The 15,783-nt window shown below is 48.7% G+C and overlaps 1 protein-coding gene across 1 annotated transcript in view; it reads left to right on the top strand.

The window, feature by feature from the left end:
• Positions 1 to 11,587, top strand: part of BPI (bactericidal permeability increasing protein) — a 29,465-nt gene extending 17,878 nt beyond the window's left edge. The window contains exons 9-15 of the mRNA XM_068523789.1: positions 996 to 1,055; positions 2,471 to 2,638; positions 3,747 to 3,814; positions 5,971 to 6,013; positions 8,828 to 8,891; positions 9,992 to 10,068; positions 11,549 to 11,587. Coding sequence (XP_068379890.1) covers positions 996 to 1,055; positions 2,471 to 2,638; positions 3,747 to 3,814; positions 5,971 to 6,013; positions 8,828 to 8,891; positions 9,992 to 10,068; positions 11,549 to 11,587 — 519 coding nt within the window. The remainder of the gene's footprint in view (positions 1 to 995; positions 1,056 to 2,470; positions 2,639 to 3,746; positions 3,815 to 5,970; positions 6,014 to 8,827; positions 8,892 to 9,991; positions 10,069 to 11,548) is intronic.
• Positions 11,588 to 15,783: the final 4,196 nt, after the last annotated feature.

Genomic DNA, 15,783 nt, shown 5'->3' with positions numbered 1-15,783 from the left:
GAAGAGCTCTGGGCTCAGAGTGCAGTAGACGGTCTGGATCTGAGTCTTGGTTCACAGTTGGGGAGATCAAGGTCTGGACTCTAGAGTCAACCAGACCTGAGTTCAAATCCCGGCTCCCCTCTTTTCCAGCTGGTGACCTTAGGTGGTTATTCCGCCTCTCAGAGCCTCGGTTTCCTCTATTTCCTCCAAAGGGGTTAAATGAGATATGAATGCTGGTGCAGCCCCAGCACAGGTTTATCAGCATGGAGGAAGTCCTCTGAATACTAACAGTAACAGCCAACGTTGACTGAGTACTTGCCAGGTGTTGGTCTGTAATCCAGCCTTATCATCATATCACCGTTATGGTCATCATCCTCATTGTATATTTGTGGCTGAGTCCTGCTCTGGGCCTCAGTTTACCCATCTGTAAAATGAGGAAATGACCATCTTCTCCAGAGTCTAGGGGCAACCTGATCCCACCCTGGTCACCACCCACACTGGGTTCCTCCTACGCTGCTCCCTGAAGGGATGCCAGATCCTCCCTCTCTGTAGAGGCACCAAAGGGATGCTGACCCCCACATGTCCCCCCTGTGGAAATAAAGAAAGACCACCCGAATGAGAACTCTTCAGGGCAAGGGAGTCAACCTCTATCAGTTGCGTTTGGCAGTGACTCAAAGGCAGACAGGGGGCAGGAAAGCTTTATAGTGAAAAAAAGGGAGGGCTTCAGGTAGGCTCTTATGGAGGTTGTCGGTGCAGGGAAGCTGGAGGTGGGCTAACGGAAGCCGGGCATCCTATGTGATTGGTTTGAGGAGCATATTTGACTTTTTCCATACAAAAAATAGGGAAGCTGGTGGTCGTTGATCATGCCCTGACCATTCTGGGTCGGCATTCTATTGTCATATGTGGTCTGGCCATGGTCTGTTTGTATATTCAGCCTCTCACCCCTCATATGGAATTTGCCCCCGAATCTATGACATAATCTTCCAAGATCCTTTTCTCTGCTTCTCTCGCTACAGTTTCCAAAGAAATCCAAGTTCTTCCTGACGACAAAATTCTTTGGAACCCTCCTACCCCAGGTAAGAAAGGATCTGCTCCCCTTTAGGCAGGCCTGGGGGAGCTGAGGAGGACAGGCCTCTGCTGAGTGGCCTGCCGAGAGCGCCCCTCTCCAGATCCAGAGGCAACCCAGCCCGAGAGTATGGAAATAGCTTTGTGCAGCCCATCCCCAGTACAGAGAAAGGCTCCAAGCACCTACGTGACCAGGTGTGAGGGTAGATGCTGAGGGTTCATCCATTCAGCAAATATTCATTGAGGGCCCACCACATTTCTGCGGCCCTGTGCTGGGCATCCAGCAAAACAGGCCATATCCCTGCCTTCCTGGAGCTCCAGTCCAGTGGAGAGAGAACATTATTGTCAGACACCCAAAACAATAAAAAAGGAAATGCATACTGTGATAAGTGAAGCCAGCACTTATTGGCTGAAGTTGATGAGGTCACTTCAGACAAAGCAGCGGAGGAAGGCCTCTCAGTCTGCTTGGGCTGCCATAAGGAAATGCCACAGACCAGCTGGCTTAAACAACAGAAATTTATTTCTCACGGTTTTGGAGGCCAAGAAGTCCAAGATCAAGGTGCCAGCAGATTCAGTTTTTGGTGAGGGCTCTCTCGCTGGCTTGTAGATGGCTGCCTTCTTGCTGTGTCCTCAGATGGCCTTTCCTCTGAGCACATGGAGAAAGAGCAAGAAAGCTCTGGTGTCTCTTCTTATTAGAACAGTAATCCTGTTGGACCAGGCCCCAGTCTGATAACCTCATTTAACCTTAATTACTTCCTTAGGGCCCCATCTCCAAATACAGCCACACTGGGGGTTAGGGCTTCAGTATATGAATTTGCAGGGGACAGTGGGGGGGCCGGGGAGACACAAACTTTCCGTCCATAATGGCCTCTTCGGTGGTGGCACTTCCAGAAATTTCTATACAGGAGGTACTGGTGTAGAGGAGTGACTGGTAGGGAGCCAGGGGAATTGTCTTGAAGCTTCATTTGCATAACAATAGCATTCTTTTTACTCAGACTGTGAGTTTACTTGGGGGAGGATTGGAGGCTAGCTGAGATGGGGGTGTTGCCAAAGCTCTCCTCTGTTCCCCCTTGAAGCCACCACTGCTCTCTAGACTTGAAGGAAGGAAAAGAGCGAAGCTAGGGAAGAATACAGGACAAGCATTCAGGGAGAGGGAACAGAGAGTGAAAGGGTTTCAGATGGGAAGAGAGCAGGTCATATTTGAGGAAAAGAAGTCCCTTGTGGCTGGAGTTAAAGGGCAAGAGGTAGAAGCATGGGGCGTGAGGTTGGCAGGGTACCAAGTGCTGAATTATGCAGTCTTTACGATTTATTCCAGAAGCAATGGGAAGACATTGGTGGTGTTTATGCAGGACCAGGACAAGATTGGATTTAGAAACATTTTAATAAAATTGCCCCTTTTTTTGGTTGTCCCCGCTGGGGGCTGCAGGTGGCTAAGATGTTCCCTGACATGAAGATGCAGCTCCTCATCTGGGCCCCCTCCCCACCGAACGTCGCCGTGTGCCCCACCGGCCTTGACCTCACTTTTTCCCTGGATACCCAGGCCGTTGCTGTCCTCCCAGACTCCTCCTTGGCCCCCCTCTTCCTGCTTGAGATGGTAAGCTGCTCCCGGGTGAGAGCAGATGGGGAGCCCTGGACAGGGCCAAGAGCATGGCCCTCAGATTCAGAGGGACCAGTGTGAGTCCTGCCCAGACTCAAACCTGGACTGTGTGTTTCCAGGGCCTGAGACTGGAGCCACTGTCCTACTGCTTCTGACTTCTACCGGCATTCATTCATTCCGTTGTTCATTCCGTCGTTGGCTTGAAATATGCGTACTATTTCCAATTCATTCACTTGTATCTTTGGTCATTCAATTATGTATTTGTGGATTTGTTCATTCATTTATTCATTCAATTATTCATTTGACTGCTATCTTGAAATATACTATATCTCTGCTGGTTCATACATACATTCATCTATTCCATTATTCATTTACTTATACCTTTGTTCAATTGATCATTCATTTGTATATGTGTTCGTTCATTCATTCCTTTATCATTTATTCATCCATGCATATCTTTATTCTGTCCTTTGTGAGTTTAATCCTTCACTTATTCAAGTATTTATTCCATGATTGACTCGTGCATTCATTCATTTGATCACTCTGTCACACCGCAAACATTTGGCGGCACCCACTCCGGCAACTGAAGGTGAGGGCCAGATTCTCCCCACCAGGAGGTACTCAGGTCTGCCCAGTCTCAGGCTGAGGCCCATTTCCCCCACTTTGCAGATTCAGTGGGTTCTGAGGGGGTTGCCCAAGGCCACACAGACAGTAGGCAGGAAAGCTGAGGTTGGGAGTCTTGGTTTCCTGACTCAGTAAACATTCGTTGTATGAATGAATGAATGAATGTCTGTGAGAATAGGGCTGGCCTGGACTCCAGCCCCACAGCCTGTCTCCCACAGTCCACGGGAGTGGCCTGGGAACGCTGAAATGGTCTCAGAAGCAGGGGGAGAAAACGGTAATTGGTTGACAGGCCAGGACTCATCAACAAGCACAAAGTTTGCAAAAGGAAGAGTCCTCTCCTCCGTGGGTCCCTCAGGTCTGACCCAACAATGAGGGCTCCGCTGCCGAGCCTTTGTGAAGCTTACCTTCCGGTCTTGGAGGCTTCGCAGAGTCCCCAGCCCCTGGGTCAGGGGCCTTCACTTCCTGGATTGTTTCTTTGCAGAACATGAACATTTCTGTGGATATTCGTGCCAGGTCCAACAGACTTGTTGGAGAGCTCAAGCTGGACAAGTAAGTGGGCCTGTGGGCAAGCGAGGAGGGGGCTGCCCATCTGTTCTCGGTGCCCGTGGGCTAGCAATGACCTTACAGTGTGCCAGGCTTTCCTGTTCATCCATCCCATTTAAGTCTCAAACAGCGCATGGTGGGCACAATATCCGCATTTTGCAGGCAGTGAAACTGATGCTCGGAGATGAAGTGACCTGAGACCACACATTATAGGGTGACCGACCATCTCGGTTAGTCTGCAGTGTCCCAGTTTTAGCACTGAAAGCCCTGCAGCCCAGGTCACCCCCCGCCCCATCCTAGGCCCACTCGTGGCTGGGCAGTGCCAGCTCATGAATGTGCTCCAGCCCCCAGCCACTCCACGTCCCTGGCCTTCCTTGGTACTTGGAGAACACTTCAACTTCTTCACACCCTTCCTTGGGACTTCATCAGCCATCTCCTGCTGGGAGACCCTGGAATCCGTGCCTGGGTTGGAATCCCAGCAGAGGAGGCTGTGGTCAGGGATGTGGGCTCTGAGGTTGAGCCTGTCGCCTTGGAAACACAGTCACCTTTGGCAAGCACTGAACTCTCCAAACTTCAGCCAGTTTCCCTGGCTGGTAAAATAAGCCCAATAACTGTTCTTTGCCAACAGCATCATTTTGAGGGTGAAATGAGGTATTAATATGTGTTGCAGTGCTTAGAACACTTCGAGGGATACAATAAGCACTCAGTAAGCAAGAGGAAAAGAGAAAGACAGAGGGGCACACAGAAAAAGAAAAAAAAAAAAACAACCCAGAAATGAGGGAGAGTCAGAAAGAGACAGAGAGACAGAGAGAGACAAAGGGAGGGAGGGAGAGACGCAGAGAAAGAGAGAGTGAGAGCAAGACAGACAGACAGATGGAGAGACACATTAACAGGAGAGACAGAGAGACACAAAAGGAGGAAAGAGGAGAGAGAGGCAAGGAGATACACAGAGATCAGGAGTGAGGGAGACGCACAGAGTCGATACGGTGACCCCCGCATTCCAACCTGGCGTCTACATCTTCATCACTTTCACACTGTTTAAACTGAGTCTTGACCCGCATGCCTCCCCATTTCTGCCTTCTCTCTGGCACAGAGCTGTCCTTCTTAACCTTGAGTTTGGCTCCTGAGGTTTACGTGCTGCTTAATTCTCCTGGCATCATTTTGGCAAGTGTTACTGCTTTAGAAACATGTGGATTTAATTTTCCTGGAAACACCCATGGGCCTCTCAAGTAGAGGAGCCGGGGAAAATAGAGCTGGGTGATGGCTGAACACAGACTTTCTAAAATATGCAGGGATGGGGGTGGTGAGAGTCCATAGGGCAAGAGTTTTCAAACTCTGTAGGGTATTGGAGACAACAAAAGCTTCGGCATCAGGGAGACCTGTTTGAAATTCTACTTGGCTGATTGCTAGCTGTATGACCTTGGGCAGATTGCTTGACTTTTCTGAGTGTCAAGGACCTCATCTGTAAAATGGGAGTGTGATGGCCCTTGGCTCTTGGGTATTACAGGAATTCAATGGGATAAAGCAACCAACATAGTGAATGATAGGGGTTCAATAAATAGCCATTTATTTACCTATCTCCTAGATCATTGTTAAGATGCCATAAAGTCTGTAAATATGGGATTGTTTATTGGCTCAAATAATTGAAAAGTCCAAGGGTTTCAGGCAAGGGTGGATCCAAGTGCTCAAATGATATCCTTACAACTCTGACTCCCTTGATCTCTTGGCTTTACTATCCCTTATTCTGGCTTCATTTCCCAGCAGGCTGTCACCAAGTGACGGCAAAAATTGTTACCAGCATCTCCCTAATTTTGCTGGAGAAAAGAGAATACCTCACTTGCAATATTTCCAGCAGAAGTCCTGGGACCAGCTCTCAGTGGACCAGCATGGGCTAGAGGTCAATCCTTGAAGCAATCACCGTGGCAGGGGAGATAGACTCTGCCCTTTGGCCAGCCCACCCCAGAACCCAGCATTAATAATGTAGGGAATGGGTGACCATCCAAAAGGAAAAATCAGGGCGCTGTCACCATAGAAAGGGGGAATGGATACAGGATGGGAAAACCAGACAGCATCCACCAGAGTGGGCCCCTTCTCCCCAGCAACTGAACTCTAATATGAGTCCGGCTAATGGTGGTCTCAACTTCCCCCTCCTCTTCTCACAGGCTGCTCCTGAAACTGAAGCACTCAGACATCGACCACTTCCCGGTGAGTCTGAGGCCGTTGATGGCTCCTTCCTTCCTCTGATCTTGAGATAACTGTCCTGAGGGCACCTGGGCTCATAGCATCATTTCAACAGACCACTGGTTCATTGCATATAATTTGCCTGTGAAGTAATGATGTGGGGAGCTTTGTGGGCACAGAGACCCGAGCTGGAATTGCTGCTCCAAGCTTACTAACTGTGGGCCTTGGGCAAGTCACTCCCCCTCTGTGAACTTTATATCTTCCCCACAAATCAGGGATAATCCTTTCCACCTGAGTTAGTGTGGTGAGTTTTAAATGGGCTTAAATGTGCACAGTCAGGTACAGAAAATCTGCTCAACAGATGTTTGTTGAATGAACAAGTTAATTACTTTATTGAGTACCTACTATGTGGCAGGCACTGTTCCCCAGGTGTGGGAATGTGCTGATGAATTAGACAAGAAAGTGACTTCTTCTAGAGCCTACATTGTAGTAGAGAAACAGACAATAAGAAATGAAGAAGATCATTTCAGTCAAGATCAATGCTATGAAAAACTAAGTGGAGGTGGGGTAGAAAGTGATGGGGGAGGTTAAGGGTTAGACCATGTGATCAGGGAAAGCCTCTCTGGGGAGGTGATATTTGGGCTGAAGGAGCCTGCAAGGTGAAGATCTGTTGCAGGCAGAGGGAATAGCAGGAGCAAAGGCCCTGTGGTGAAACAAGCTTGGAATGTTTGGGGAATGCAGAGAAGCAGTGTGGCTGGAAAAAGCAAGTAGGGGGTGTAGAGAGGCAGGCAGGGGCTGGCTCACCTGAGCCTTCTGGACTAGAATAGGTTGTGTTCAAAGGGCAGCAAGAAGCTGGTGAACGTTTCATGCATGGAGTGACATGATCTGATTTATACTTTATAAAAGATGCCTCTGGCTGGGATGGGGGGAACGGATTACGGGGGATGAGAGTCAGACCATGTGGATCGTTGGGGAGGCAGGTGCATTTGCCCATGTGAGAGATGATGGAGGCTGGGTCTAGGCCAGGAAGAAGGAGAAAGATGGTGGATTGGAGACACACTTTGGAAGTAGAATTAGAGCTTGGTGAGAGATTTGATGTGTGTGGTGGGGGAAAAGGCAATGAAGAATGACTCCTAGATTTTTGGCTTGAGCAGCTGGGTGAATGAATGGCAGAGTCACTTAGAGATTGAGTAGGGCAGGTGGGAGGGAGATGGCAGGTGTCTTGCCAGCCCAAGTAGATGATTCCACTACCCGGAATCACAGACTGTCATCAAATAGACTCACCCCTGCTGCTCCCCCATCACCACCCTCTGGCACTGGTGGGGAGTTGCCCCTGTAGATAGCAGGTCAAGTGTACTTCAACAGCCGACCTGAATGAGCATCGCTCTTGTGACTTCCATTAGAAGCCACAGTGTGCTAATTCTGTCCACAGTGTTTTACTGCACATGGCCCGAATCTTCCAGAGAGCCTCTTGCTAAACCTCTGGAGAACATTTCCTTAGATCTCTGAAATGCCCCCCAAGATTTCTGCCGAGTGGGTGCCTTATAAGCCACCCAGCCCTGAAGTCAGTCCCAACATCCCCTCCAAATCCAATGGAAATCCAGCCAGCCATTTCCATCTGATAAGATTACAACACACAGAAGGGCCCAAAGCACCCTCATTGTATTTTCATGGATTTACTGGTGCCAAGGCTCTCATGGTGGCAGCTGGACTCAGTCAGTAACTAACTTCTGCTTCCACAGAAAATAAAAATTTAAAGTTCCCAGATTCATGAGAAGAAGGGCACCACATTTGATGAGCCCAGGGAATTACAGTCTGGGGAAGGAAACTCAATTGTTCTAGAAACAAAAATGTACATATTTACAAGTTGTAAATGTCACCACTACAGGCAATCATCTTGAGGGTGTTACATTATTTTTGAATTTTTTTTATTATAGCAAAAGCAAAACATATACATTATAGAAGAGTCAGAACCTACAGATTTGCAAAACAAAAAAATAAATAAAAATAAAAACCATTCCTATTTTCACCACTTAATTAATAATTTGGAGTACATCCTTTCTGACTTTCTTCTATGAATATTTAATAACAGAATGGAATTACATGGTTTCTGTAGCCTACTTTTTCTTTTTTTAAAAATTTTTATTGGAGTATAGTTGATTTACAATGCTGTATTAGTTTCTGCTGTACAGCAAAGTGAATCAGTTATACATTAGTCTGCTTTTTCTTACTCAAAAATATATCATGAAAAATTTGTGCTGATAATTATATATCTACAATATCATTTTTAATAGGTGCATAGTATCTCTTAGTATCAAAGTGCCACCATGTTCCCCAGATGATTCCCCAATTGTTGGACATGTAGGTTGCTGTTAATTTATTGTTTTGGTCCTATTTATTGCACTACTTCATTTCCTTAGGATAAATGCCTTAGAGGCATGTTTGCTGGCCCACCATGCACACACATTTTTAAGGCTTTGGATGAACATTGCCGAATAGCCCTCCAAAAGTTTGAACTAATTTGCTCTCTAGCCCGCAGTGTCTGAGCGGGTGCATATTCTTATGCAAAGTTTTTCACATTTAAATACTCTGTGATGACCTTCCTTACCTCAGCCTTGCCCCCTACAGTCTAGAATGTGATTTGCATCTGGAACCTTTAAAGCAAAAGGGATCACTTTGGTGACCTTGATCAAGCTGCAGAGTTTTCGCGTCACCCCTGTGTCCATCTCTCAGCGGTTTTCCCAGCTGCGAGGTTGCTCTGGGTGGGAGGGAGGGTGACGGAGGACAGCTGATGCTACAGTGCCCTGATGTGCGTCCCATCCTCCTCCGGATCCCCAGGTTGAATTGCTGCAGAATGTCATGAACTACGTTGTGCCCACTGTCATGATTCCCAAGATTAACAGTAAGGAGCTTTGGAGAAAGGATTGATTTTCAGTCCTGGGGAAGAGGCGGGGCGGGGGGGGGGGGGGGCGGGGTTCCGTCCTGAAGCCACTGAATACCCAGCCCCAGTTGTGGTAGCTGGAGGTGTTGCCCTCAAATGAACCTCAAATGGCACCTGACCCAGAAAAGGGACGGGAAAAAGGGTTGAGTTCCTCCTATGTGCCCATCCAGCCTCTGAGACAGCCCCTAGAGACAGGGGATAGCAACGTCATCAGTTTTTGTAGGAGGAAATGGGAGATCAGAGAAGTTAAGTGATTGTTCCAGGTCACAGAGAAGGTGAGAGATGGGACTGGGATTGGATCCCAACCCTGAAGCCAGAGCCCTAGGTCTTTTTCCAACTCCGAGAGAGAAGGACCAAGGAAGAAGGACGAACCTGGGCTAACGCTTCCACTCAGCTCACTCACTGGTGAAACCCCTGACCTTTGCAGAGCCAGGGGCAAGGGCACAAATAGAGGCCCACATGCTGTGTAACTAGAACACTTAGAAATTGTAAATGAAGACAACAAATTATTACATATAGACTCTGGCTTCTCCTCCTACCTTGACAAATGCAGCTTCATAATGACCTGAGGGACCAGGTTGGAGTTTAGAATTCTCCAGAGTTTCACACCAGAATGTGGTGGGATAGGGGAGCTGGCCCCTGACCACAGCCCGTTTCTGGTTTCATCCTAAACATCGAGGGGCTTCATGTGCATATCCATCATATGTCCCCGGGGGGCCTCCACAGCCCAGCAAGCAGCCGCTCCGGCTGTCACTTGGGCTGGGCGTGCACCAGCAGTGCCGGCCACCCTCAGGAGGGTGGTCTTGGGGCTGAGGGGGCGGGAATTCACCAGTCCTGGGTGCTTGGAGCGCGGTGGAGGAGAGAGTGGGAGACTCCAGGCAGCCTCTTCACAGGTTTCTTCCCAGAGCCAGGCATACCGGGCCAGGGGAGCTGCCGGGTCAGGGGAGCTGCCGGCAGGCCGGGTTGGCTGTCTGGGATTCCTGCCCCTCCCTCCCTCTACCTCCCTCTTCCCTACAGAGGAGGTACCTTAACCTTAACCTCTACCTTAACCTCCAATGCAGAGAAGCTGCAGAAAGGCTTCCCTCTCCCGCTGCCCGCCTCCATCCAGCTCTTCAACCTGGTGTTTCAGCCTCACCAGGTAAGTCCCCAAGCTCTCCTTTGCCAAATCTCCCGTCACAATAGCCACCTTCCTCCATGTCAGCTCTGGATCAAGCGCTTTCTACCCTTACAACAATCCCAGAGGGTGGGCGCTGTTACTAAACAGAGAACAGATGCTAAGACTCAGAAAAGCCGCACGGCCATTACATGAAGTCCAAAGTCAAAGCCAGGTCCCTGCTTTTAACCATGGGCTGCACCACTCCCACCCTCCACTTGGTAAAAATGGAACTCATGTGGTGGCCCCAAAGCCTCTTTTATAAGGTGGATGCACTTAAATACTTGACAAATAGGTGTCACATGCCTTCCTTTGCATCCAGCATCCTTCTAGGCCCTGGGGTATAAAGTGCAGGGTCTGGCAGATTAAGATACCGGAATGGACGGCCTCCTCTTCCCTTTCCCTCAGCCTGACCCCCAACAGCATCTGACACTATTTTCCCCATCCATGGAATGCTTTCTTCTCTTAGCTTTGAAGATTCCCTCTCCTGGTTTTCCAGCCACCTCTCACTGGGCTGTTTGGTCTCCTTTGCTGGTTTCTCCTTCCCCTGCCAGTGGGAGTTCTCCAGGGTTCCTGCCCCGGCCTCCGCCCTTCCCCCACTATTGCTTTCCCTGGTCACTTTCATCAACTCAGGCTCAACAGCCACCTTTGTGCCGCCCAGCAACCCGGCCGTGCTTCCAGTGTCTTCTACGTGCCCGAAGTGTACCTACGCTGGTTTCCTCGGTGCCTCCATCCTTAAACCCACTATGTCCCAACAAAGCTGATAACTCTGCAAGGAAAGCATCACCCACTCTTACATTCCTTACCGCTGTCCATGGCTTCCTGATGACCTGGTGGCCCTCCTGGGAAACCTCCACCCAGCTTCCTCCCTCTCCCTCACCCCCAACTTCCAGCCCATCAATCCCTGATTCTTTAAACTTAATGGGAGAACTACCAGGGCTAAGAGACAGTAGAGAAATAGCTGAGCGAGCAGAGGAAACACATCCCCACGTTCCCCACATTTTACCAAGTTCATCCTTAAAATAAAAAAATGACCCCATAGGCACAATTTAATTCCTTCATTTCTGAAAATCCTGAGTAAAGGGCAGGAAGGAGCAAAAGAGAAGTGGTTTTGCAACTTTGATTGCAAGGAGGGCTCCCTGGAGCTGCCAAGAGGCAGGGATGACAAGTGGAGGCCTTCCCAGCAGCCCGGGGGTCTCCACGTCTGAGAAGAGAACAGCTGGCAGAGAAGCTGCTGACAGATTCACGGGCCTTGGCAGCCACTGATGGGCAGACCCCAGGGGTGGGATGCCAGGTGCCCCCCGCCCCACTCACTCCTGCCTTTCTGTCAGCAGACAGGCCTGCTCCGCTCTCTCCTTCCCAACAGACAGGATCCCAAAGTTTCCTTCTAAAAACCCAGCATCCCCATATTCACAAATGAGGGGTACTCTTCTGGCTGATGACGGCCTTCTCATCTCTCCCCCAGGATTTCCTGCTGTTCGGTGCAGATGTCCGCTACAGCTGAAGTCCCCATGGGTGCTGGGGGCTGTCAATCACATCGGGAAGTGAGGGGCTGTCAGCACCCGCTCCTGACAGGCCCCATGGGGCACGGGCTGCCTCCCTCCAGGCTTCCCTCTCTAGCTCTTGACTCAGAGACTCTTGCAAACTTCCCTGAACTCAGATTCAGAAATGTTCTAAACATGGGAACCTTGTTCCTTGGAAAAGTGTGTGGTGTGTATTTTAGGGATTATGAATTTCTTTCAAGGGCTAAGACTGCATGGATATTTCCTCCAGGAATTGCATTTCAATTGTAATCACAATATTTCTCTTTGTGCTTCACACAACATTAAAAAAACAAAAAACAAAAAACAAAAACCCTGTTTTTTCTGTGGAATTCTGTGTGATGGTATGGTTTCTTCCTGTTTTATGTCCATTCATTCGTTCATTGGCTGTACCCAGTGTGGCCAAGATACAATCACCTCTTTTTAGTTCTCTAATTAATTTCTTGAGTCCCCCACATGCCTTCCTTAGCAGAAACTCCCACTGTCCCTTTTTGAGGGCATCCTTCATTCCACAATTCCCAAGAATAATCGGGGTTTACTTAGTCCAAAGGGAGTGGGTCTTCCCAACGTCAGGCAGAGGTCTGTAGAGTGGCTCTGTCCATTGGGCTGTTGTTCCTGCCACTGCCACATGCTGTCGCTGTTGAACAGTGATTCCGCACCGCCCATTGTCTTCCTGTGTAGTCATCTACCGCGGCTGTTGCTCCTGTCACCACCACGCGGGGTCGCTATTGAGCGCTTATCCTGCACAGCCCGTTTTCTCTGCCCCACACTTGGGCTCCACCTTGATGGCTCTCTTAGTCATGCTTTCCTGCCCAGCCATTGGGCCCAAAGCAGAGCACTTAGCCAGGGGACAGAGCCCTTTGGAGTTTTTAGTCAGTCACATTCTCAGCTGCAATTAACACTTCCCCATGACTCTCCAGGCTGGTGTGGAAGCCCGATCACCAGCCCAGACTGTTGCTGGACTCTTGGTGAGTTTCCCTGGGGACTTTGGGCCATTTCCTATCATGGAACATCAGGTGTGGCTAACTCAGGCCATTAGATGGGTCCTAATAGCGCTGTACTTGAAACTGGTTGAACATTCCTGGAAAGCCTCCTTAGCTGTTGACATTTGGTCTGAGACCAGAAGAATGAAGAAGAGCTTGAAGCAGGCAGTGGTGTACGGATGACATGACCAGATTTCGTTTTAAAATAATTTTTATGTGACTTCTGAAAACATTAGAAGGGCAAGAGTGGAAGTGGGTAGGCATAAATTAGGAGTCTGTTGTCCTTCAGACTTCATCCAGGCTGGTGCTAGTAAAAATGGAGAGAAATATTGCAGTGAGGAAAAGCAGATAAAAAACTTGTTTCAATTTTAAAAGAAAAATGTACATGCTTCTACTAACATCATTGATTCTCTGTTAAATGGAGGTAGAGACTCTGGGGCCACACAGGGGAAGGGAGGGACATTGATCAAGCACAGCACACTAATGATTTCATTTAATCCTCACAGCACTTTCCATCCCCCAGGGTGAGATTTGTTCAGTCCTTGTAGATTGAGTCACTCCCTGGATTACACATCTGGTCAGTGGCAGAGCTGGGATTCCTGCCTTTTATGTCGTCAGAGCCCATGCTCTTTCCACTCCTCCCAGATGTGCAAATCTTGCCTGTTTGGGGCTTGGCATATTGAAGGCAGGACTACTGGTTTCAGTTGCCTAGGCCGTGCACTGTAAAAAGGCACCAGGCTGAGGGAACAAAACCCTTTCTCTAATTTGTCCTCCAAGAGGGTGCACTTTTTCTGTTTGCCAAAGACTAATGGACGCACTGAATAGGAACAGAAAAAAGCAGCTTGTTAGGCTGGAAGAGGGCGAATGGAGCACAGCATGGGATGAGGCTGGGAGGCCTTGAAGACTGTTAAGGACTCTGGATTTTGTTCCAGAAAATAAGGGAAGCCATTGGAGAGTTTTGAGCAGGAGAAGGACACAATCTAATTCACACTTTTTAAAGACCCCTCTGGCTGGGGTGGGAGCATAACAGATAAGTAAGGGGACATAACCCTGCTTTTTCCCACCCTCACTTCCTCTCTTTGGAGATGGTCAGGCCTTCCCACACCTACCCTCTACTTTCCAAAACATTCAGGCAGCCCCTGCCCCACTTTCTATAGAAAAAAGCGCAATTATTTCTTGGATCTAAAGACTGGTGAGTGGGACTTCCCTGGTGGCTCAGTGGTTAAGAATCCACCTGCCAATATAGGGGACACGGGTTCGAGCCCAGGTCCGGGAAGATCCCACATGCTGCGGAGCAACTAAGCCCGCATGCCACAACTACTGAGCCTGTGCTCTAGAGCCTGTGCTCCACAACAAAGAGAAGCCACCGCAGTGAAAAGCCCGCACACCACAACAAAGAGTAGCCCCCGCTTGCCGCAACTAGAGAAAGCCCATGCACAGCAACGAAAAAAAAAAAAAAAGACTGGTGAGTGGAACACAGTGTGCCCTGGAGACCTCTTACTAATGGCTGAGAAATAGGCAGTTGTTTGGAGGTCTGATGTGAGGAACATCCCCCCAACACACTCCCAATTATCTGCCGCGCTGCCTACAAAACCACTATTGGAACAGCTTCTCCCTTCAGGCTAAGCACTGCTCACTCCAAATGATAGCTAATGGGTACAGGGTTTCTTTCGGGGGGGGGGGGGTGCAGAAAATCTTCTGAAATTAGATTATGGTGAGAGTTGCACAACCCTGTGAATATATAGGGCTGGCCAAAAAGTTCGTTCGGGTTTCCCCATTAAAAACCCGAGCGAATTTTTTGGCCAACCCTATACTAAAACCCACTGAACTGTACACTTGAAATGGGTGGATGTTATGGTACATGAAATATGTTGATAAAGGTGTTAAAGAAAAAAGAATTGAACTGTCCACTCTGGACTGCCTAAAATCTCATCATCAGAGCAGCTTCACTTCTGGTTAAGCATTGCCCACTTGGGGCTCCTTTTGGCAATGCTGACTTAAATATGAAGGAGGGGTACCCTACAGGGGGAGAGAAGAAGAGGTGTCAACCCAACCGCTCTTGGGCTGCACAACTTTCCAAATGGTACTTAACCTCTCTAATCCTCTATTTCCTCCTCTGAAAAGTAGAGGTAAAACCTTGCCCTCCTCTGTGGTGCGAGGTTGTTGTGAGGAATGAGTGGTACCATTGATGAGCTCATGCCATGGTGGTTAAAAGCAGAAGCTGTGGTCCCAGACACCGTGGATTCAAATGCCTGCTCTGCTGTTTACCAGCTGTGTGACCTTGAGCCATTAAGCCTCTGGCCTTCAGTCTTCTCATCTGTAAAATTAGGATCATAATAATACCCATCTCAAAGCACTGTTATGAGAATCACATCTATGTGAAATCTGTGATACAGTATCTGACACGCAGTAATCAGAGTTGGCACTAAATATTAATAAACCCACTAATTCTCACTCTACTGTACGGACTATATCTGGCTTGCCACAGTTCTCTTCCCAATGCCTGCCGTACGGGTGACACTCAATAAATATTTATTTTTTAAATGATCTAGGATTTGAATCCAAAACCACTTTGTCATGATTTTCAAAGTCTGATCCAGGGCTGCCTGCCTGGTTGGGCCTGACCCCAAGAATCAGAACCACTGCCTGGCTGGAAATCTGGGTTCAGTGATGGATTCACTGTGTGGCTGGTCTTCCCTCCCTCCGTCTCAGCCTCCCCTTCTGTAAAAGCAAGGGCCCTCTGGACTTCCAGGAAAGGAATCCAATAAAGTGAACTCTGGCAAATATTAAAGAATCTTTTCTTGCTGAGACATTTTCATTTTAACAGAAACTCCTTAGGGTCCCCAAAGCTATCAAGACCTGGTGAAATGAGGCTATGGCTCGGATTTTAGATGCTGCCAATTGCAGAGGCGGAGGAGGGGTGGAGGGAGACATGGGAGGGTTTTCAAGTTCCTTAGAGTTTCCCTGGGGTGAGAAGCTGTGTGCCCTCGTGGCCAGCCCTGCTTCAGTAGGTGACATCTCCTGGCATCCCAAGTAGGTGACACAATCTCAAACCACATTGGATCGGCACTGACAGTACTATTTTTTTTTTCTGTAAATCCACATGCCTCAGGGCTCATGCATGTGTGTGTGTGTGTGTGTGTGTTCATGCACACACATCACAGATCTGCATGTGA

Source organism: Eschrichtius robustus, chromosome 16 (assembly GCF_028021215.1).
Source record: "Eschrichtius robustus isolate mEscRob2 chromosome 16, mEscRob2.pri, whole genome shotgun sequence".
NCBI classification, from domain to species: domain Eukaryota; kingdom Metazoa; phylum Chordata; class Mammalia; order Artiodactyla; family Eschrichtiidae; genus Eschrichtius; species Eschrichtius robustus.
The sequence above is the reverse complement of the archived record's forward strand: the minus strand, read 5'-3'. Positions and strand labels throughout refer to the sequence as shown.